The sequence below is a fragment of the Sorex araneus genome, chromosome 9, assembly GCF_027595985.1.
Source record: "Sorex araneus isolate mSorAra2 chromosome 9, mSorAra2.pri, whole genome shotgun sequence".
Lineage (NCBI taxonomy): Eukaryota > Metazoa > Chordata > Mammalia > Eulipotyphla > Soricidae > Sorex > Sorex araneus.
This window is the reverse complement of record NC_073310.1, coordinates 3,905,925-3,930,463: the sequence shown is the minus strand read 5'-3', so window position 1 is coordinate 3,930,463 and position 24,539 is coordinate 3,905,925. Positions and strand designations below refer to the sequence as shown.

Sequence of the window (24,539 nt, the reverse complement as noted above, 5' to 3'; positions counted from 1 at the left end):
GTTTGAAAGGTGTTCTCTCGGGGCTGGAGCGATAGCACAGCGGGTAGGGCATTTGCCTTGCATGCAGCCGACCCGGGTTCGATTCCCAGCATCCCATATGGTCCCCTGAGCACCGCCAGGAGTAACTCCTGAGTGCAAAGCCAGGAGGTAACCCCTGTGCATCGCCGGGTGTGACCCAAAAAAAAAAAAAAAAAAAAAGAAAGGTGTTCTCTCTGTGTGAATTGAAGTGTTTGCTTTTGCAAGAGAGGAAGTATTAATTTCTTTCTAATATGAATTAAATTGGATTTCAGATATACGTGTGGTAGGCTTTTTGACTTCAACATGATTCTTACTCCTAATACAACTCTTATTATTTATAAGTAAATTATATATTTCCCCTATAATTTTATTAAACACTTTACATGCTTTTCAAATCTTTTCCTCTAAAAGAACTTTGACCAGTGGAGTTTTGCTTAGTATCTTTTCCCATAGAAGAGCAAACAGGTGCCTGAAAGGTTGAACTCTATTCTGGGAGAAACCTGATTAATGTTGAAGGGGCTGTGTCAGGTCAGCCTCTCTAACTTGCTGACAGATGATTTAACTAGTGCCAGGTTCAACTTCTGAGTGCTATCTCAGATTTTAATGGTTTTCTTGAAGGGCATTTGGAGGTGAAACAAGTTTTTGTTTGAAGCTAATTGTGAATCTTAGATCAAAAACTAGCTAAGGGGAGCCTGAGCAATAGTATAGCGGTTAGAACTCTTGCTTTGCACGCAGCAGACCCAGATTTGGTCCCCAACACCCCATATGGTCCCCTGAGCCTACCAGTGGTGATCCCTGAGCTTGAGCCAGGAGTAAACCCTTAAGCATCACTGGGTCTGGACCCTCAAAAAAACAAGAACCCCTCCTCCCATAAAACAAACAAAAATGGCTAAGAAATTCTTCCCTTGAGCATGCAGTGGTTTGGAAAGAACAAATAATCATCAGGTGAAGTTGCTAGAATTTTCAGTTGCATTCTGCCTTTTAATACATTGTGGTGCATTTTAATGTGTTTTAAATTGTGAAGAAATCTTATTCTTCATGAACTATCTTAGATTCTCTTTTAAGAACTTCCTTAATCTCCTGTTGGGATAACAGAAAAGTGCTGTTGTTTAGAACTTCCAGGTTATGTCTTTCTCTCCGCCATAGTAGAGAAATGAGTTTGTTATGCAATTCCTAATTAATTACCCATTTATGTCCAACCTTGTTTCATCTATTCTTCTATCAAATACCACTTCCTTCTTATTTTGAAACAAATGCCAGATGTCATATCTAATCAATTGATTTGGACTTACCTAATGTGAAATTTTGCTTATTGTTGGTCATGAAATGTGGAAAAAGTTGCTAGCTACATAGTGGATTAATTTGTCATCTTTTTCTGGTTTCCCATTTCTGTTTGATAAGTGCCAGCAACAGAAAAATAGAACATAATATATTTCACCTTCAGTCAGTTTTTCGGGGCTGTGCAGGTGTTCTCCTGGTTTCATGGCACATTCATTGGGGTGGGGAGCCTGTCCACAGAACATGTGCTCCAGGGCTTGGAGTGTGGCTCGGTGGCAAGACACATACCTTCTGTCTTTAGGCAGAAGACCCGTGCTTAAACCATGGCACCATTTGGGAAAAAGAAACGATAGTTCAGGGAAGATAGTGCAGGGCTTTACGGTGCTTTTCTTGCACGTCACTGACCCTGGTTTAGATCCCCTTACCCCACAGGACCCACAAAGCGCAGAACCAGAAGGAATCTCTGAATGCAACCAGGTGTGGACGGGCAGACCAGAGGGCTGTTGAGCTAGGTCCGCAGGCTGAGCACACGCTTTGCATGCAGCACTGAGGATTCTGGTGACTTGGAATGTCTCCCTTTAAAGCATGGTCATGAGTTCAAACCCCTGGCTCTGCCGCAAGTGCAGTTCTGGCAGCTGTGCTGTCTGTGAGCCCTGGCACCGGTGGTAGTTTTCAGCAGCACTACAAGCTGGATGTGCGCCGCAGCCAGGAAGGGCAACACAAGCTCGTGTGCAAGAACCACACTACAGCAGTGCACACCTCGGCAGTCACCGTGGCTGAGGGTGCAAGTACTGCCACCCCATGTGTGACCTCAGGCATACAGCAAGATAGAGCACCGAAGCCAGCTGTGTGCCACACCCAGTACCACACCACACCCAGTCACCGCAGCAGCAACAGCAACAAAGGGGAAGGGGCATGGTTAGGGAATGAAAATGTGTAGCAGATTTGAATGTACAAAAACTGTTAGTGTGAGGCTGGAGATGTGGGTCACGTGGGTGGTACCCTGGGCTTGATCCCTGGTACTCAAAGGGATCAGAAGTGCTGTTCAGTGGTAGAGCATGGCTCTGGGTTTCATCCCCACCCCCAACCCACAGGCCATAAATATGGAAATGATGTTTCCTGCTCAGAAAGCCTTTAAAAATTATATAACTCCTAATAATTTTAGACTCAGTTACTGTCACTGTCACTGTCATCCCGTTGCTCATCAATTTGCTCAGCGGGCACCAGTAACGTCTTCGTTGTGATACTTGTTGTTACTGTTTTTGGCATATAGAATATGCCACGGGTAGCTTGCCAGGCTCTGCCATGCGGACGAGATACTCTCGGTAGCTTGCCGGGCTCTCCGAGAGGGGCAAAGGAATCGAACCCAGGTTGCCTGAGTGCAAAGCACATACCCACCTGCTGTGCTATTGCTCCAGCCCAGATGTTCATAATATGTTAAAATATATACTAGCATTTATTTTATATAAAGTATAATATATTTTAATATGATCTATTAAAAAGTCATTTAAAGTCTTTCACACTTAAGACACACACACACACACCCCACACATATACACCCACACACACCACCTGGTATTTGATACTTAATTTTTATTTTGGGTGGAGTGTCTCCCAAGGCCCAGAGGCACTTCCCAGCAATTCTCTGTCAGCTGGGCTAGTGGGTCGGTGTGAGGGCCTGAGGATGTGCTGTGAGCACCCTCGTGCCAGGGATCCTGGGAGACCGCAGATTGCTTAGAGACTTCTAGAGTCACACCTGTGGTGCTCTGGGCCTCAGGCTACACTGGGCAGTGCTCGGGGGACTCTGGTGCTGGGGATCAAACTGGGGCGGCTGCTGGCGAAGCATGTGTCTTAACCTTTGTGCCGCTTAACCCAGTATTTCAGTTTTTAAAAATGTGTTTAAATTTAAAAGACATTGATTTTAATGTTATAAAGAGCAACTTTGGGACAGGAGCGATAGTATAGTGAGTAGGGCGTTTGCCCTGCATGTAGCCTACGTGGGTTCGATCGCCAGCATTCCATGTGGTCCCCCAAGCACCAACCACTAGGAGTAATTTCTGAGTGCAAGAGCTAGGAGTAACCCCTGAGCATTGAGAGAGAGAGAGGGAGAGGGAGGGGGAGGGGAGGGGGAGGGGGAGGGAGAGGGGTTTTAAAAACAAGAAGGAGTTGAACAGGATATGTTATGACATTGGGTTTGATGTGCTACTGACTTTGTCGGACACTCGTTTCCTTTTGATGAAGAAGGCTCATGGAGTCCGTGAACTCATTAACAGCTCTGAAAATCGGTATCACTATTGTCAAATAAAAATGTGAGTCACATGTCATTTTCAGTTCATAGTAGGGGGTGAGAAATGGTACAGCAGGGAGGGCGCTTGCTTGCACATGGCAAACCTGGTGGGTCTCTGGCATCACATCTGGTCCCCTAAGCACCGCCGGGAGTGATTCCTGAGTGCAGAGTCAGTTGTAACCCCGGAGCAGTACAGCTGTTATCTAAAAACCAAAGCCAAGTAAATTTCATAGCAGTCACAGAAATAAACAGAAAACAGGTGACCTTCATCTGTATGTTTTCCCTAGCACTGTAGCACTGTCGTCCCGTTGTTCATCGATTTGCTCAAGCAGGCACCAGTAACGTCTCCATTGTGAGACTTATTACTGTTTTTGGCATATCGAATATGCCACGGGTAGCTTGCCAGGCTCTCTGAGAGGGATGGAGGAATCAAACCCGGGTCGGCCGAGTGCAAGGCAAATGCCCTACCCATGTGCTAAAATGAGTACTGCTAAATACAGTCTAAGCCACATACATACTCAGTGCATAATCACAGTCAACACTTCGTCAGCAACCATGATACCACCATACATCCTGCTTTACAGCTTACCACTTTTTGAAGAAAATCAGCTCGTGCTTCTTCTGTCCCAAGCTCCCAGTCCCCCAATGGGCCAGCCTTCCTTAGAGGTCACAGCAGGACCTGCCACATGGCCACATGGCACACGTGTCCTAGCAATCATGAACAATCACTGTCACTGTCATTGTCATCCCATTGCTCATCGGTTTGTTCGAGCGGGCACCAGTAACGTCTCTCATTGAGAGACTTATTGTTACTGTTTTTGGCATATCCAATACGCACGGGTAACTTGCCAGGCTCTGCCGCGCGGGCTCCATACTCTCAGTAGCTTGCTGGGCTCTCCGAGAGGGGCGGGGGAATCGAACACCGGTCGGCCGGGTGAAAGGCGAAAGCCCAACCGCTGTGCTATCGCTCCAGCCCAGGAGAATTAATATATAATACAATTCATTTGAATACTTTTCATTTGGAATTTGAATTTCAGAGTAAATAGATGTATTGGTAGACAGTAAAATTAACTTTCAGGAGGAGATAGAAGTAAGAATTCTGGAGTTGGTAACACTGCCCTTTAGTGGGGCCGGAGTGAGAGCACAGCAGGTAGGACGTTTGCCTTGCATGCGGCAGACCAGGGTTTGATCCCCAGCATCCCATGTGGTCCCCCAAGCACTGCACTGCCAGGACTAATTCCTGAGTGCAGAGCCAGAAGTAACTGACCCTGAGTATTGCCAGGTGTGATCCAAAAAGAAAAAAAAAAACACCTTTTATTTACATGTTTGTTTGTTTGTTTTTTAGGGGTCGCAGACGGTGTAGGAGGATGGAGAGACTATGGAGTTGATCCATCTCAGTTCTCAGGGACTTTAATGCGGACATGTGAACGGTTAGTCAAAGAAGGACGGTTTGTACCCAGTAATCCCATTGGAATCCTCACTACAAGCTACTGTGAGTTGCTGCAGAATAAAGTACCTTTGCTTGGTAAGTAGATATCCCGTGTATTGTACTTTCTAAAGAAAGCTGTGATGGTACAGCAGCTAGGGCACTTGCCTGGCATAAGGCCAAGTCAGGTTTGATTCTTGGCACTTCATACAGTCCCCATAGCTGAGCCAGGAATAGCCCTGATCACATCCAGGTGTGGCCCAAAAATGGAAAAAAAGAAAAATCTAGGAGATGGGGGCCCAGAGTGATAGTGTAGCGGGTAGGGCGTTTGCCTTGCACGCAGCCTACCCGGGTTCAACGCTGGTGTCCCATATGATTCCCCCAAGCACCGTTAGGAGTAAGTCCTGAGTACAGAGCCAGAAGTAACCCCCAAGCATCGCTGGGTATGACTCAAAAAGTCCCCCCCCCCAAAAAAAAAGTGTCTAGGAGATGGTTAACAACAAAAGAAAATCACCAGATGAACCTTTTTTTTTCCCCCTTCCTTCTGGGGGTCTTTGTATTAAGCACTTTGGTGGAGAAGCTGTGGCGTTTCCAAATACTGCTTGGAATGAATGTACATAAAGCACTGCCACTGTGGGAAATAGCTTGGTATTCACATATATAAAGTCAGGCACGAGGGGCTGGAGCGATAGCACAGCGGGTAGGGTGTTTGCCTTGCACGTGGCTGACGCGGTTTGAATCCCAGCATCTCATATGGTCCCTCGAGCACCACCAGGGGTAATTCCTGGGTGCATGAGCCAGGAGTGACCCCTGTGCATCGCCGGGTGTGACCCAAAAAGCAAAAAATAAAATAAAGTCAGGCACGGGTGGGGTCAGAGAGATAGTACAGAAATTAAGATGCTTACCTTGACACAGCTGGGTCAGTTCCCAGCACCGCCAGGAGTGGCCTCATAGCACAGAGCCAGAAGCCCTGAGCACTGTTCAGTGTGGCCCCAAACCAAAGTTAGACTGCGCATGCGTGTGCCTCAGCAGTTTCACTAGTAATAGGAAAAGACTAATAACCTAAAAGTTATGAAGAAGGAAAATGCATTTTGATCTGGGGGGAGACCTGGTGGCACTCTGTGCTCACAGCCCTGGGCGTCAGCTGTGGTCAGCCCTGTGCACAGCAAGCGCCTTTACCCCTGGCTCTCTCGCTTGTCCCCCAAGATATGTTTGAAAAGGAATGACCGTGTTGGGTATGTATTCAGAGACATGCTGTGGAGGGCCAGCAAGACACTGCAGCACCACTCAGTAGTCGTCCAGTGAGTCTGCTCCCATTTATTTCAGATTCAAAAATTAAAAGTAAAAGAATGGAGCCAAAGTAGTAGAATAGTGGGTAAGGTTTTCGCCTCGCACGTGGCCGATTCGGGTTTGATTCTTGGTGCCTCTTATGGTCCCCAGTGCCACCAGGAGTGATCCCTGAGCGCAAAGCCAGGACTAAGTTCTGAGCCCTGATGTGTATGACCCCCCCCCAAACAAAATATTACTGTTTCAGGTTTTGAACATAATTGTTCTTTTTTTTTTTTTTTTTTAAGGAAGTAGTTGTGTGATATTGGATAGAAGCTTTCTTCTAGGAGGACAAAGAAGGAAGGGTGGGATTTGCAGCTTAAGAGACAGCTGATTCCCCTGGGAAGTTCTGGTTGCAGATAGGCTTCCCATACTGCCAGCGGTCAGCTGATTAGCCCATGAAATAGCAAAGCACCAAATAGTTCTCGATTAATCTTGTCTTCGAAAACCTGAAAATAGCTAATACTTATTTTTGTGGTATGCTAACGAAGCATCATTTGGCCAACGTTTTCTACATGTTTTTTAAATAATTTACTGAGAACATACTCAGCAGCTTACCCACTTTCCTAGGCAGGTTCTTGGGAAGGGTGTTATTATGTTTTTGCTAACTATCAGCATCTTTCTGGATTCAAGGTCTTCCTGTTACTGTCCACAGTGAAAATCAGCCTCTCTTCAGTGGTCAGGGAGAACTCACTAGCCACAGACAGGATTTTGCTCTCAGTTAAGATACTTGGGAAGAGGTTCTTTTCTTCACAGCACCATCTTGTATCTGCTCTGCCTTGTGATTAACTAGCTTGTTTTCCTTCTAACTAAAGAAAAGTCTTGCCTTTCAGTTTCAGTTTGCACTTTTTCTTAATTCCCTGTTTTGGTTATGCAAGTCTGGAGCCTGGCACAGTGAAATATAATCCTCGATTATATTTCTAGTACAACTCTGTCAATTTGCTGTAAAACTGGGCAAACCATTCACCTTCTGACCCCTTTAATTTTTTAAGTAGAGAAATCATTTTTGTGAAACGTAACGATGACTTGGGCCTGAGGATGTGACTCAGCAGAGATGCACATGCCTGGCATGTCTGAGTTCTGTCATTCCAGCATCATTTGTTTGCTTGGCTCTTGTGATGCTCAGGCACTCACAGAACCCCCTTCACCCTCGCCCAAGCACGGGACTGTCAGGCTCTGCCATTCATGGCCACTATCCTGCCCCTTTCACTAGGTATTTGCTAGGTGTGACCCCCTAGCCACTGAGTCCATGTTTTTTTTTTTTTTTTTTTAACAAAATAGAACCCTGGAGCTGAGAGATGGACAGTGATAAGGCGTGCAGGTGACCGTGGTTCAATCCCCAGCACCACTGGTTCCCTGAGTGTTGCTTCTCCAGCACTGCAAGGCCTCAGCAGCACCACAGACTCGGCCCGTAGCGTGAAACTGCTGACCGGTTGGCTGAGAACCACTGGGAGCGGCTCCCAATTCCCTTAATCATTGATTATCGTCCCCCTCCCTGCTCTCTCCCCCAAACACAGAACTTAGAGCTTCATGCGGTACTCCAAACCATTACTCCAAACCATGTCGAGAGAAAAGAGCATTGCAGAGTACTGTCTAATATACTGTTGAACGCCCGACAGAGCCTACAGACCCGGATTCCAGGGCTCACTCGGCATGTTCCAGGCACATCTCTGGCTGCCCAGGGCATCTACCAGACTTGAAATAATGACTTAAAAATGCAGCTAAGCTGATTTGCACCGCAAAGTCTTTGCTTCCTTCTTAGCCCTTCTCTTCTTATTTACCATCATAAATCTGGGTACTCTTAGTAAGATACATTTAACATTAGAATTTTTTGTGTGTGTTGGGGGAGGTCCATACTCAGCAGTCTCAGGGGTTTACTCCTGGCTCCACACTCAGGAATCATTCCTGGTGGGCTCGGGACTTTATTGGATGCCAGGGATTAAACTTGGATCAGCCACATGCAAGGCAAGCTCCTTTCCTGCTGAGTACATCACTCGGAGCCCTAGAAGTTTTCTTAGTATATGAACTGTTTTTTCTCTTTAGAAAGACACTGAAATAATCCTTGTTAGTATATTTGACACATTTACACGCCTTTCTCCCCTAATCTAAGTATTTGTAACTAAATTAATATTTTGGCAGGTGCTGCTCAACTTTACTGAATCTTAGGTAGAATTGTAAATAATAGTTTTACGAGATAAGGTAATTTTTTTAAATCCAGGAGTTGCTAGAAAGCTTTTAAAAATAATTACAATATAAAGGCCAAAGTGATATCATACCCAGCAGTGTTTGGACTTAATCTTGGCTCTGCACTCAGAGATCACTCCTTAGGAGGAAGGCTGGGGGCCATATGGGGTCCCGGAGATGGAGCCCGGGTTGGCCGCCCGAGAGGCAGGTGCTCTACTCCCCGTGCTGTCTCTGCGGCCCTGGCTGTTTCCTTTAGCTCTGGATTGGCATCGCAAGCTAATTGTTGACATGAATTTCCTCAGAAACCCGTGAGTGAGTAGAGGTCTGACGAAGCCAGTGGAGCTGAAGAATTTGAGGGGCCGATCCTAATATGGATATGTCTAACTCTGTTTACTGCACAAAAGAAGTTTGCAAAATAAAGAGCTTGGTGATAAAAATACTTCCATTTTAGTGTGAGGAATTTGCCTTCCCGCCTGCCTGAGCCGGTCAGTTGTTCTAACATGCAGCAGGAGCCCTGTCCTGCACACGTTTCCCCAACCTCTTTGTCGCCTCCTGTTCCTTTCTAACACAGGAGCTGCCTCCCTTACTGTGCTGTCATGTCTGAGTCGCCCGTACCCATCAGTCATTTGAAGGAGTGTGTCTCCAGCCCAGACAGTTCTGTAAGGCTAAGCCTGCCTTTGCCAGGCTGCTTTGCATAGTTAGGCTCTGTCACTCACGGGGACCATTTTGATTTTAACTCAGCAGGTTATTGCTTCTGTGGAAGCAGAATGATAGTCAGGGTTACCAGTGAGTAATAATGAGTCAACATGAGCCCTTCCTGCAGCAGAATTTTCAAGGCTGAGCTACTTATCCGTCATTTTATGCTCTCAGTGAATCCTGTCAGCTTTCAGAAGTTCTTCTGTTTTGATTCTAATAATCATAAGCGATTGGAGTTTTTGCTCAGTTGCATTAGGAAGAATGGTAGTCCTGACTCTGATTCAGCAGTGGGGCAGATTCGTAAAGGCACTGCCAGTTAGTACTGCTCTCCTCTCTCTTTCCCCCCTTCCCTCTCTCCCCCTTCCTCTTTCTCCCTCTTCCTCCCCTTTTTTTCTCCCTCCCTCCCTCTCTCCCTCCCTCCCTCCCTCAGTAAAACCCCATGCCCCATACATGCAAGACATAAACTTTACCACTGAGCCACGTGCTGGTCTGAGTACCTGTGTTTTTCTTTTAGAAGTAGAGTGTCTGGGTAGTCCCCATGTCATTTGAAGATGGATACGTGGAGATTCTAAACATTACAATGCTTGTATGAGTTTTTTTTTTTTTTTTTTTTTTTTTTTTTTTTTTTTTTTTTTTGCTTTTTGGGTCACACCTGGCGATGCACAGGGGTCACTCCTGGCTCATGCACTCAGGAATCACCCCTGGCGGTGCTCAGGGGACCATATGGGATGCTGGGATTCGAACCCGGGTCGGCCGCGTGCAAGGCAAACGCCCTACCCGCTGTGCTATCACTCCAGCCCCGCTTGTATGAGTTTTTAATTATTGTTACACATTTTCATTAATGGAAAAATGTGTAACAATATGAATAACAAAAATGCTCTGAATCCCACCAAGAAAGCCCAGTATTGCTCAGGGCTTATTCCTGACTGCACTCGGTGAGATCACTCTTGGTGGCGCATAGGGGACCAGATGAGGAGCCAGGGATTGAACCGGGTTGGACGTAGAAGGCAGGCACCTTAACCACTATGCTGTCTCCCTGACCCCAGCCCCAGTTTTTCCTTTGTTATATTTGTGCTCAAGGGATACGCCTGGTGTGCTGTGTGGAGGTCACTTCCAGTGGTGCCCAGGGGACCATGTAGTACTAGGAATCTGATCCCATTAAGTTTGTTTTGGGGTTGTGCCTGATTGTGCTGGGGGCACCCTTGGCTTGGTGCTCAGGGGACTATGTGTGCTAGGAATCGAACCCAGGGTCTCACACCTGGTGATCATCTTTTTTGTTGTTGGTTTTGTTTTGTTTTGTTTTGGGGTCCCACCTGGTGTTGCTCAAGGCCTACTTCTGGCTCTGCACTCAGGGATCACTCCCGGCAGAGTCGGGGGACAATATATGGTGCCAGGGATTTAACCCAGGTCAGCCGCATGCAAGACGAGCACCCTACCTGCTGTACTCCAGTTCATCCTGTTTTCTTTTTAAAAAATGTTTATTTTTATTCTTGGGCCATACCCAGTGGTGCCCAAAACTTACTCCTGGCTCTGTGCCTAGGGATCACTCCTGGCAGTGCTCCGGGACCAGATGTGGTGTTAGGTATTGAACTGGGGTCCCCCATGTTCAAGACAAGCACCTTAACCTCTGTACTGTTTCTCTGGCCCTTCATTTTATCTTTCAACTATCATCACAGCAGTTAAGCCTTTACCTACTGAAAGCAAGTTTTTGGTGGTGCTGGAGATTGAATTTAGGGTCTCATACACACAAGAGATGCGCTGTGCTCCTGAGCAGCTTTGCTTCCGTGCCTCCCCCTGCCTTTTTGGTGTTGGGGGAGAGCCATGACAGTGCTCAGAGGCTGCTGTTCTCAGGGCATTACTTAAGGGTTGCCGCAGCTTCACTAGTCCCTTCATTGTAGGTACCTAATGGCTTCTGAAGAGCACTGAAAATAAAGAACCAATTTTTCTAGGGGCCTCGCAAGCAGTACTCAGGAGCACCTAAGGGCAACTCCCAGGGACCCTTGGCTGATTGGGCTGCGTGGTTCATGCAGTGCTGCTCAGAGCCCGCGGCGCAGAGGGAACCTGGGCCACACCCAGCAGCGCCGGGGAGGGGGGGGGGCCATGTTGCGCTAGGGGTGAAACTCAGGTCCTCGTGTGTGCAAGACAGGGTCCCTGGCCCGGACTTCCTCCCTCGCCACTCTTTAAGGGGGGTTGCTAGATCAAAGGACGTGATTGTTTTTCAGGGCTATATCGCCCTGTAGAAAGGTCATATGGGGTGCCGGACATTGATTCCAGGTCAGCCACATGCCAGGCAAGCACCTACTCACTGTATTGTCCAACCCCAGTTGTGTTTTCTCACCAACGTAAAATTGGTGGCCGAGTTCCCTATACTGCTGCCATTACAGGGATCATACCTAGCATGCTGGATACCGAGGGCAGATATGGTGTGGGGAGTTGAACCAAGGCCTCGAACATGTAAAAGGCATTTACCTGTTAAGCCACCATTCTTGCCAGCACATTTCATTATCTTCTTTTGATTTTAGCAGTTATCTAGTTATCGGTTATTCTAGTAGACAAATGGTTACAGGTGAAATGATTTTTTTTTTATGTTTACAGGTAATTTTACAATAATTTCTTAGTGAGTTGCTTCTCTCGTTTTGCCTTTTTTTTTTTCTGTAGGTTTAGGTTTAGGTTTAGATGTTTTGCTTGAAGGCAGTTGTATCAGTTGCACTGCCTTTCAGTTTGGGGAAGTCTGCATGCAGAATTAGGTGGTAGTGTTTTGCTCTCTGCCGGAAATGTGGTCTCTACCCTCTCAACACTAGCAGTCTCTGTAAAGTTAACAACTAGAAGCTAGCTAAGAAAACCGTGTTTTGTTTTTTTTTTAATTTTTTTAATTGAATTACCATGTGGAAAGTTATAAAGCTTTCAGGCTTAAGTCTCAGTTAAACAGTGCTCAGTTCCCCTCACCAGTGCACATATTCCACCACCAAGAACCCCAGTATACCTCCCCCACACCCCGCCCCCCGAATCCCCTGCCTGTGTAGCTGATAAATTTCACTTTACTTTTCTCTTTACTTTGATTACATTCAATATTTCAACAAAAAACTCACTATTATTGTTTGGAGTTTCCCCCTCCAAAGTCAGACCTGTTGAAAAGGAAGCATTTGATAATTTGTTTTCCATTGCTGACAATGAAGAGATATGAGGTCTTGGATTTCTGTACTTTAGTAACTAAGTCCAGGGAAATTTCTGCCAGAAATTGCATCACTGCAAGCTCGTACCTCCCTTTTGTGGTCGTCATAAGATGGCGGCCGGGGCTCAGTTCACAGTCTAGAGACATTTCTGCAAGAAGCTGCTGGTGCCCAGAGTAGTTTAGCTGGCCTCCGGGGCCATGGTCAGGCAGCAGCGGAGAGGCCACACATGTGAGACCGCTGGGGTTACATCTCAGCAGAGAGCCTAAAACCATTTTGTTTCTTTATGAGTCAATCTCCAGTAAAATTTTTTTGCGACCTCAGGAGATAGAAATGTGGTTAAAAATTATTGTCGTGTGCCCCATCTTAAATGTTAGTGATTTGTGTGGAGAAAGCTTCCTGCCAATGACTAATGAGAAATATGAGGGAAATGTAACATTCTCATTCTGGCATTTTAGGATTATTAATACCTTAACAGTTTGCTTTTCAGCGTTTAGCATTTAGCATACATTATGGCATTGTTTGTTTTTGTTTGGGGGTCATCCCTCGGAGTGCTTAGGGCTTACTCCTGGCTTTGTGCTCAGGGATCACTCCTGACAGTGGCACGGGGGCCATATGGGGTGCTGGGCACTGAACCCGGGTCAGCGACGTGCAAGGCAAGCACCCTACCTGCTGTGTTGTCCAACCCCAGATACGGCATTATTGATGAAGTAGTATGTTTATTAGCCGTTTTATTGTCTTTTCCTCATTGCAAATGGAAGAATTTGTAGATCACAGTTAGACACAGTAAGTTTCATTTTTTTCCTCCTGCCTTACTGACTCTGCTACTGTTAGCATTGATTGAGAATTAGCACTTTTCTAATAAAGGTCCTGTTAGGCAAGGGAAGTTCAGATTACATCTTGCTCTTTGTGGTGATAAAAATGTGTATGCAGAGGCAGCTTCCGAAGAGGGAATCATTGGCGATCATTTCTGTTTCTAGGTAGCAGTACCGCGTGCATTGTGGTGCTGGACAGAACTAGCCACCGCTTGCACACGGCTAACCTGGGGGATTCGGGGTTTCTGGTAGTCAGAGGCGGTGAAGTTGTGCACCGATCCGACGAGCAGCAGCATTACTTCAACACTCCATTCCAGCTCTCAATCGCACCGCCTGAAGCCGAAGGAGTCGTCTTGAGTGACAGGTAAACTTCCTTTTCATAACACGGTTCACTCCCAGGTTGCCTCTGGTCCCTCTTTACCACAGTAAGGTGAGGAAAAGCATTTGCCAGCTTCACGTGAAAGGAAATCACACTATGAATGCTCTCATCAGAAGGATCTTACAGTTTGACGCTGAAGGGTGTTTTACTTGTACTTGTATTGCAGACAAATGAAATTCTGATAAACACCCAGTAATTAGATAAAACTATGAAAGTACTGTTTCAGGCTTACAAGCTATCAATATTTCATACCAAGACCACAAGATAGACCACATAGTACATAAAGTTGTATTTGTCAAATCATGCTGGAAAACTAGTCATTAATGCATACCTTGTCTGTGTAGGATTTTTGCATACTGATGATAGGGAAGAATACAAACAGAAATCTGCTTTATTGATCAAAATAACTTTCTGATTTTTCAAAAATGCAGCATTTTTTTGTTTGTTTGTTTTTTGTTTTTGGGTCACACCCGTCAATGCACAGGGGTTACTCCTGGCTCATGCACTCAGGACTCCGGTGCTCGGGGGACCATATGGGATGCTGGGATTCGAACCCAGGTTGGCCATGTGCAAGGCAAACACCCTATCCGCTGTGCTATTGCTCCAGCCCCCAAAAATGCAGTATTGATACATTGATAATAGTCTCATTTTGGGAGTGATTCTATGACATGCATTCACCATTACTTAAGTCTGTATTAGAGAAGTTAATACGGTCTGGATATGACCTGTGATGACGATGTTATCTTTTCTCATTTCATTTCTAAATTGGTAAAATCTAAGACAGTTGCTAGTGTCTGAGGCAAATTCTGTGTTTTAGCTTTCAAAGATTAATTCGTAACAAATAATCTTTTTATTCAAAAAAATAGTTTACAGGAAAAGGAACTTGTTGCTATGTGACAGTTCTTAGTAAGCCAGATCTTAAATCTTAAACCAAGATGTAAAATGTTATCATTGCCATCTTTAAAGGTATAATGAGCATATTACATATTTAGGTATTCACTGTTTCCCATCTAAAATCTATTGCTGACTCCTAAAAAAGATGGAAGTGTTTCTTGTGTGTAGTATAATGAATTGCCGTAATTGAAAGATTGTTTTACAATAGGCTGAAATACCTGTTTATGAAATTAGCCAACTGGGCCGGAACCCCAAGGCCTTTGTAATAAGTATCAGGCTCAGCTAACATGTTTTCATTTCCCTTTATTTGATTTTGTTGACCTGACTCTGAAGTGCTAGAAGGGCCCCGTGGTGTCTCACATGCCACCTTGGGGACAGTCGGCCTGGTCTGTGGCGAGGCTCTTCCCGAGCAGTGCCGAGACAGCTTGCTAGCATGTGATTCCAGCTCGTGTTTCAGGGCAGTCAAAAAGTTTCCAGCAGCACAGTATGTCCAATCACAATGGGCAGGACTGCGGCTGGCAGAACACCAAGCTCACGGGTGGGAGTGTTGGGAGAAGGAGACGCGCCGTCCAATGGCAGCTAGTCTCGGGCGGAATAGCAGAGGACGCTCCCGGGGAAAGGAAAACCTCAGCAGAAGCCGCGCTTCCGTGCCAGACCTGCTCGCTAATCCGCGCTTCTGAGACCTGGTTGGTTCCAAAGGTGGGGCAAACGCGAAGTGGTGTCTGCTGCTCTTTATCCCGCAGGAGAGAAGAGACTGGTTTTCACCAGTTTTGTCCTAGTGTTTTTCTTCCCTCCCTCTGTGCTTTTACCTCCTCGGTCATTTGTCTTATCTATAAAATATTTTAACCTGTATTTTACAGATTTTCCTTTTGTAGCTCTTTGATATTCAAACACCTCATGCCAGTTGGGAGGGTTTTCCGTCAAGCCTGGTTGCTCTGGTTCTCAGTCGTCCCTCCCAGCTCATTGTCTGAGTTTTTCCCTGGCTCTTGTTCCTGGATTCCAGGTTAAGGCAGACTCTCGGCTGCCTCACTGTGGAGGCCTGGAAGCAGGGAAGCTGGCCTCTGAGAGTGACTGAGACCAGCCTCTGAGGAACAGATAACTTTGAATATGTGATTACTTTCTCTTCTCGCCATCTGGGGTTTTATCCCTCTCATTCATGAGATCTGTTTTCATCAGGTACTGTTAGAGAAAAAAAAACCCAAAAGCCTCTACCATCTGTTCCTTAGAAAGTTTTGCACAGATGCCCACCAAGATCTACCTCCTCTGCCCCTAGCCGCTCCTTCTCTCCTCAGAGGCAGCTGCTGTTACCTTCTTTGAAACCTTCCTGTTTGTACTCTGATAGAGAAACATCTGCATTACTGCACCATGCTTCCTTGTTTTTGTTTTGGGGCCACACCTGCCTCTGCTCAGGGCTTACTCCTAGCTCTGCGCTGAGAGATCACTCCTGGCAGACTCGAGGAACCATATGGGGTGCCGGGGATTGAACCCACTGTGCTGTGTATCCGGCCCTCTGCACCTTGCTTTCTTTATTAGCAGTGTATTTCTTTTCCCCACCAATTTGGAGGATCTTTGTTTCTTCCTATATTGAATCATTCAACAGGTAATTGGGGGTTTTGGGCTATACCTTGCAGTGCTCAATGGTTACTCCTGGCTATGCACTCAGAAATTACTCCTGGTGGTGCTTGTTGGGGGGACCATATAGGATGCTGGGGATTGAACCTGAGTCAGCTGCATGCAAGGCAAACACCCTACCTGCTGTACTATCACTTCAGCCCCTCAACAAATACTTCTTAAGGGGCTGGAGCGATAGCACAGTGGGTAGGGCGTTTGCCTTGCATGCGGCTGACCCAGGTTTGCTTCCCAACATCCCATATGGTCCCCTGAGCACCACCAGAGTAATTCCTGAGTGCAAAGCCAGGATTAACCCCTGAGCATCACTAGGTGTGACCCAAAAACAAAAACAAAAAAAAGTCCCAAATACTTCTTAAAAGACTTCTGCACACTCATAAATACCTATGTATGACAAGCACTTTGGAGAACCTGGAGTCCTTACTCTGCCAAAGTAATGGTGATACTGATGTAGATTTACTAGTTATCTGGTAATGACTAAGTGCTCTGGTAATATATACATTGTAGATGATTCATAGGTACTCTTACAGGCTTTGCATGCTGTCCTCTGTGGCACTCAGTTATTCCATTATGTATAAAGCAGCCTCCTGAGAGCCAGATCCAGAACTGCAGGGAAAGTGATGAGTGGAAAATGAAGAGGATGGAATTTGGCTCTACAGAACTAGGAAATAAAGACTCATTTCCACTAGGATTCTAAAGGCGTGTTAGTATCTGACTCAGAAAGAATGCTTCCTCCTTTTAAATCATGTATGACTAATCTTCAAACCCAGTTTTACTTTTTTCTGACTTTAATTAAGTTTTTGAAATATCTGCATCAGTCTTCAATGAAATTTGTAACTGGTTTTTGTTACTGACTCCATTGTTACAATTTTTTTGGGGGGGGGATTTTGTGTGTGTGAAGAAAGAAAGTTATTGACGCTTATTTAGAATAAGTGAGGGGAGAGACAGGGAGAAGTTCATGTTCAAGAGAACACAGGTGTCTTCTGAGTGCAAATCAGCGAGCAAAGAAGCATCGAGACAAGCAAGTGAGATTCGTGTTGGCGAGAAAGTGGGCTGGAAGAGTGAGCCTAAGGTCTTTTGGGGTTTCTATTCTTTTAAAGCTTAATTGGATTACTGCATGGTGTCTGCTGGAACCTGGAGTGGCATTTTGAAAGGGTTTTTATTTATTTTTTTTCCCATTGAAAAAGACATATTTGGGGCTGGAGAGATAGCACAGCGGGTAGGGCGTTTGCCTTGCACGCGGCCGACCCGGGTTCAAATCCCAGCATCCCATATGGTCCCCTGAACATGGCCAGGGGTAATTCCTGAGTGCAGAGCCAGGAGTAACCCCTGTGCATTGCCAGGTGTGACCCAAAAAGAAAAAAAAAAAAGAAAGAAAAAGACATATTTATGGTTGCGCTTCAGGCGTCTAGTGTTCTGACACCAGAGCCCTCCCAGTGCCCATTACCTCCACCAGTGCCGGGTCCCTCTGTGGCAGGCACTTCCCCTCCCGCTCTGTCCGAGTGTCCCCTCCCCTGACGTCCCCCTCTGCTCCTGCCCCAGAGTCAAGCTTCCTGCTGACGACCAGTTCTGCCCTGCGTCCTAGCGCCATTAAGTATTTGCTGTCCCCCTACGAGGTTTCTTTCTACGCCACCCGTGAGAGATCATTCTCAGGTGTGTTGCTCTCCCTCTGGCTGATTTCTCTCGCCATGACTCTCCGCAGCCGTCCACATTGCAGCAAATCGCGTGACCTGCTCTTGCCTGAAGGCTGAGTAGTATTTGTCTGTGCCATAGTTTCTTTATGGGCCATCTGTCATGGGCATTTATTTGTGTTGTGTCCATATTTGGGCTAATGTAAATAGTGACGCAGCAAACATAGGAATGCAGGTGTCTTGTGCCTTTTCTGATTTGTGCCTTTGGAACCTTGGAGTGGATTCCCAGGAATTGCTGGGTCAACTCTTACAAGTTTTGAGGAATGTCACAGTGTCTTCCAAAAAGGCTGGACCAGTCAACACTCCCACGGCTGTGAGTGCGGGCTCCTTTTCCTGATGGGCTTTCTTAACCTTGCCCCTGCTTTGTCCTTGCCACAGCCCGGATGCTGCTGATAGCACATCTTTTGATGTCCAGTTAGGAGACATTATCCTGACGGCAACAGATGGACTCTTTGACAACATGCCTGATTATATGATCCTGCAGGAACTAAAAAAGTTAAAGGTAATTAATTCAAGGGTTGGCCCTTGAAAACAAACAGTGGCCTTCCCTGGGTAACTGAGTTTGATTGATTCAGCTGCAGTAGCTCTCTAATTTTAGAAAGGACAATTTTTTTTAATTTAGGTAAATAGTAGTTTTAATATTTCAAGCAATTAGAAATAGCCACAAATGGAGAACTTCAGGTGGGAAGGAGGCTTCTCACCCTACACTTAATAAGGAAGTAAAGGAGAAAAAGTGGGTAGGAGGAGTCCAGATGAAGAAACTTCCTCTTTATATTTCTCCTTTGTATTTTAATGGTGGTAACTTTTTTATGGGGGGTTGGGGGTGGGGGTACCACACCTGGTGGTCTGCAGGGCTTACTCCTGTCTCTGCATTCAGGGATCACTCCTGGCAGTTGATTTGGGGTACCAGGGTTCGAGCCCAGGTTGACTCCATGCAGGCAAATGCTCTTCCCACTATACTGTTGCACTGGCTCCATAGTGGTGTTAAATCTTGGTTGTCTTTTCTCCTTTCATCTCATAATAAGCCCAGCAGGCGGGGAAAGATGGGAGGCTGTCATACTCGAGTCTGCCAAGTCTGCAGCCCCGCTCACAGGCAGCTGAGGACCTTGGTAGGATCCAAGCTGTCAGCAGTAACAAAATGATCCCTACAGGCCCCCCAGGAGTGATCCCTAAGTGCAGAGCCTGGAGTGAGATCTGAGCACTGCTGGGGATGGCTCAAAAGCCGAAACCCTTAATACTTGCGTGCTCCCATCCCCAGCACCATGTGGTCCCCAGAGCACCGCTAGGGTGTCCTGCGTGATCTCTGGCACATCCTCGGGCCCTAGCAGTGAGCTGTTGACTGGTCAGTGCAGATGTGCTGGAAGGGGCCCCTGGTCCGCTTGAACACCTCTTGAGACGCCCCCGCCCCGCCAGATACTTGCATGCAGAAATCATGTGAGGCATTATGAAAAACAATAACTCCTCCATCCTTTCATCTCAGAATTCAAATTACGAGAGTATCCAACAGACAGCAAGAAGCATTGCTGAGCAGGCTCATGAGCTGGCTTATGATCCCAATTATATGTCACCTTTCGCACAGTTTGCATGTGACAACGGACTGAATGTGAGAGGTAAGCATTCTTCAGGAAGATCATAGGAGCTGCCTGGGAACATTGCAGAATAGAATATTCCAGAGTGTGGGTGCGTTAAGCTGCAGGGCTGGGTCAGATCCCAAGGCCTCCTCTTCTGACTGTGGGCCTGTGGCTTAGCACTGGGCTGTAGGCGCCGGTGCATGTCATCAGGCCTTCCCCAGGGGATGCCCTTCAGGACCACACTCCGAGGGAGAAACCTGAAGCCCTTTATGGCCAGTACTGCGCTGCGTTGGACCGAGCCCAAAGGCCTCCGAGCTCTGCCTGGAAGGCCCGCACATTCCTAGCAGTTTAACATTCTGCCCTTCGCTCTGCTGACATTTTACTTCTCCCTACCTCTGGCTTTTTGACTTGTTGACATTATTTGCCTGCCAAAATTTGCCGCAGCAGGTTTTGAAGAAGCACCGTTAACTGACCTTGCCTGCAGAGTCCTGTCTCCTGAGCCATATGTCGCTCTGGGAACGGGCTAGAGCACTCCCTTGGAGCTGGGACATGTTGGTGCTAGTGGTCAGAACTTGCAGACTTGCTCAGGTTCTTGCTGATACAATATTACGTAAAACATATTTTAGCCTTCCAGGAAATATTAAAATAGAAAAAAGCACATGCCACAGCTGTTTGGCAAATTAGAATACAGGACTACCCCTAGCTTCATGTCTCAGCTATGTTTGTCCAAATTAGGATTATGGGTAAGAGCATGTGACATTCTTGTGAGGCAGAATTTTTCTTAACTAGATTTTGTCTTTACTGTGATTCCTACAAACTGCAGATGTAGTACGAGTCCTGTCACAGAGCTCTGGTTAGGGCAAAGGAGCAGGGCATATTTTTAAAAAAGATTTATTAAATTACATTAATTCCTTGTTTTTTCTTTTTTCCAAATAACTACTTACTAAACACCTATTTCTCTTTACCCTACTTTTTTTCCCCCTACTAGAATAAATTGACAAACCAGATCTGCCTGAATTACAAGCTTTTGTCTCCCGGTGCTTATGTAGTATTATATTTTTGCTTGGCTTTCTTTCAAGACCTATGAACATGACTTTATTTTTCTTTTAGGTGGAAAGCCAGATGATATCACCGTCCTTCTGTCCATAGTGGCTGAGTACACAGACTGACTCGCCCGATGTCAGCCCCTGCCTTTCCTTTTCACCGTCCCTGGCTCCCTCTTGCCGTTTGTGTTGATCCTGCTGGCAGGACCACGTTTCTTTGCCACTGATCTCAATGGCCAGTGATGTAAGCCTTTTGCCCGTCTTTTTGAGACCCTATTGAGATCTTTGTTGAAAACCACTACTGTCGTTCGCGAGTTCATATCTGCCAGCAGCATTTGAAGAGAATCCAGATCTTTGAAGATTGGTCTTCGTGTCTCATTGTCCCTGTCCATGGTGGGGTGGAGATTTTGAAAGCCAGAGCTGGATATTTTTTAAAAAATGGTTCAAGTATTGCAAATGAATGTTGTTGGTAAAGTGAATTCAAAATTACAATGTATAAAAGGGATCTTAAAAGTCAACACAAATTGTATGTTATGGTACATCTTCTAGAACCATTTTTCATCAAAAGAAATGTTACACATGTACTATACAGTCTGTTATGATGATTGGGTGTGGCTTTGTGTTTTTATTATAAACTCCTATTTTTGAGGAGCTAATAATTCTGCTCTAAAACACTGCTCCGGGTTATGAAATCTTGATCCAGGGGCCTTTTGTTATAAATTGTAAAGAAAAAATTCAGTTAAGCTGTTGGATGCAAATGTGTCATGGTTTTAAAAAGATGCTTAATAATACTATAATGAAAGTGTTGGCAGTTTACTGATTAGTTCAGTTCACATGCTGGTGGCCTGATCTGCAGGAGGACTGGGGTACCAGACTTGTAAGGTGGAGCTAGTGCTTGAGAGTACAAAACTCTTCCAAGCCTAGGAATTTACCCTTCGGCTGAATCCCTCTGCTCGTTCACTGCAGGGAGCTCTAGACTCTGGCCCTGAGGGGCTGAGTGGGGGGCAGCTGTAACTGCAGGCTGCTGGCTCCTGGTGGGCCGGCTACTCCCGGTCTCGCCCTCAGACCTTGTTCGAGTAGCCTGGCTCCACGCCCGGAAAGAGCACGGCAGAGGCAGCAGCCCAGGAACCCACAAGGAAAACTCCTGGCGACGATCTGGCATTTGCATTCGCCCTACACAGAATTTAGGGGGTTTGAATCAAGCTTAATGTTTACAGTTTCCAAATAGCCATCCTGCAGTGTATAGTTTCCTTATAAAACTCTCCCGCATTCAGTTTCCCATTATCTGTAAGCCCAAACATATTTTTAAGGTTTGTGTACAAGTCAACTGCTGTAAAGATATATATTTTTGGGTCAATTTTTTTCCTTCATTAACTTGGTGGTAGAAAAATATATATACTTAGAAATCCTTAAATTAAAGCCATGTTTTATATAAGTCAGGTAACATTGGTGTATAGATGAGAATGCAATTAAACCTGATCAGAATCTACTTGAGGAGAAAATAGGAAGTCTGTTTCTCTAAAGGAGATACTACCTGGTTTATTGCATTAAAACGTTTATGTTTGAGGTTACCTCAACTTGTTTTAAAGGATTTTGTTTTGTGAATTTGTACTGTATATTTGAGTAACTGTCAAGCTTTTATTTTATTTAAAATTGTTTAACATGTACCATGTACATGTCATTACTATATTTCAATGCATCATGCTTGTAACAGGCATTTCATTTATAATAAGAATGAGTTATTCATTTGTAAGCTGTTCAGTAATTTATCTACTATTCCTAAATTGGCATAATGTTAGATATCTATTTTGAATCACCTTTTAATTACATGTCAGAATGCCTTAACTACCCTAACTTGACAAAACAATTCTTTGGTAGAAATGGGGGCTGGTGGGGGGACTTTAAATCATGAGAACCCATCGTGCTGTGATAAAACACGGAAACGTGAGTGGTGAGTGGCGGGTATTTATTTTGCACAAACTATTTGCAGTCTCTGTGTTTTAAGTAAAGAAAGTTGCATCCAGAAGGGGCTTGTTGGAATTTATTTATACTTGGCTGACGACCCTAGTTCTCTCGTGGTTTTGATAATTTCTGGTCAGAGGTATTTATATAGCCTTATGATCTGGATATATTTCGCATTAATTTTCCAATGCCTACATTTAATCCTAGTAAAAGCTGTACAGGTTCGGTCGCTGGCTTTCTCTGCTCTCATTTAACCAATCAGATACAATCTTTGTAAAGCTAGATTCACATGACCGTGAGTGGTGGTGGTTCATATGACTCGCTTAATCAATTTAGCCTTTGGAGAAAAGATTGTTAGACACTGACCGTGTGTCCAGCAGTATTGAACATAGCGGGACAAGAATTACATTTTACAGTGGGACTGACTTGGGGCCTGGCCTGTAGATTAGTGACACGATTTGTTTTTCTCTCTGTTCTTTTTACCTTGCCCTTTTTGTGTTACGCACTTAGGGCTGCTGGGAGTCCGCTGGAGTGCTACGTACCAGGCGACTCTCCTTCACTCTGCTAGAGGCCTGTTGGACCTATCCTGGAATGTTCCAGGTCACAAGACCCAAGTTTCTGTGTGTTGTGATTGAGATATCACTTGGTGGGTCTGATTCTGAACTTGATGTGTGTGTCAATTATATTGTAAGTGAAACAGTATAAAAGCATACACATTGCCTCACGTAATGGACTTTTATATAACAAAAGAGAGAATCTGGATTTCTAATTTACAAATGGCAAATTATCCCTCTCTGGATGCACCAAAGACCAGTAAAGTTTATAGCTTTTCCATCTATATTTATAAAGCAATACTGTATTATAAAAAATTAATATTTTTATCACATGCTTGAAATTTTTATTTTGTTCTGTTTTAAAATGTGCACTCTAAACATATCAGAACCTTATTTCTTCTGTGAATTTAAGCTGCCTGCGCACAAAAAAATACATATATACAGAATGAAAATGAAGTTGAGTCCATAGGGTCTTAAACATGGAAAGACGAAGTGAAGTGGGAGGTAGGGTGTTTGAATCACTGTACTGGCCTGACATGCTTGATGGGGACTAAATCACAAAAAAATCCATTCCAGGGTTGTGTGTCTGAGGGTTGTGCCGTGTCTGGGTTAGAAACTAGGTTTCCAGCTGTGCCTGGTGGGAGAGAGTCCTGTTGTGCAGGATAGAACAGGTAGCCATCAGCACCACCGACCTATCACATCAAGCACCATGACAGGAATTGTGGGAGTTTACTGAGTCCGTTTTGAGTTTTGGAGATCGTAAACAAGATTGGGTAGAACTGTGAATGTTTGTACTTTTTAATAAGTTTGTGGATCCTTGTCACCTTACACCAGCTCTTATTGGTAGAAGCTACATGCAGCATCCAGTTTTCTTGAAACTCACACTTTTACATTTAACAAATTTTACAATATGAAAAAAATTGCTTGTTAAACTGAAAATACAAAGCAGAAAACATTTTGATTATATTTATTTTTTTAAAAGTTTAAGTTCTTTGCAGAATTGATGAACTCATCAACTAAAGGTCAACAGTGTCCAAGTCAAAATTTTAATTGTTAGCAGGTAGTTTGTGGCACAGATGGTTAAAAATAATGAAGCAAATTTAAATTTGTGTATACTAATGAGCTGCTTTTTTTCTGTTGAGACTATCATTTGTCTTACCCAAGAGGCAATGACCTGAATTGGATGTCTGAATATAACTTATGCAGGAATAGTTCTGTAAATACATTTAAATAAACTGTAAAGATATTTAATAAATATAGTATTTATACTAATCTGTGTGTATACTCCTTAATTTGAATAATGACTAAATAAAACGCAGGCCCTTGGTAGAGTTTGTTGTTGATCTCTGTCAAGCCTCTGAGTCCAGTAGGGACTCTGCTTTGCAACTCTCACTTTGTCTTTTACGAGTTTTATTTATTTGGAGGCGGCGGGTGGGAAGTTGGGGGACACACCTAGCGTTGCTCAGAGGCTATTTGGGGCCCTGCTTAGTGGTTGCTTCAGGTAGTGAAAAGGTTTTGTGCCTTCTAAACAGCATGGAACGAAGCCCAAACCCCCCTGGTGTCTTCCACATTTAGCACCCATCCAAATTTTGAAATCCAAATTCTGTGTCATTTCA

At 45.0% G+C, this 24,539-nt stretch overlaps 1 protein-coding gene across 1 annotated transcript in view; it reads left to right on the top strand.

Annotated features, from left to right (window-relative positions):
- PPTC7 (protein phosphatase targeting COQ7) overlaps positions 1-24,254 on the top strand; it is a 51,530-nt gene extending 27,276 nt beyond the window's left edge. The window contains exons 2-6 of the mRNA XM_055147298.1: positions 4,929-5,108; positions 13,366-13,564; positions 18,172-18,295; positions 19,274-19,403; positions 20,475-24,254. Coding sequence (XP_055003273.1) covers positions 4,929-5,108; positions 13,366-13,564; positions 18,172-18,295; positions 19,274-19,403; positions 20,475-20,533 — 692 coding nt within the window. The 3' untranslated portion in view covers positions 20,534-24,254. The remainder of the gene's footprint in view (positions 1-4,928; positions 5,109-13,365; positions 13,565-18,171; positions 18,296-19,273; positions 19,404-20,474) is intronic.
- Positions 24,255-24,539: the final 285 nt, after the last annotated feature.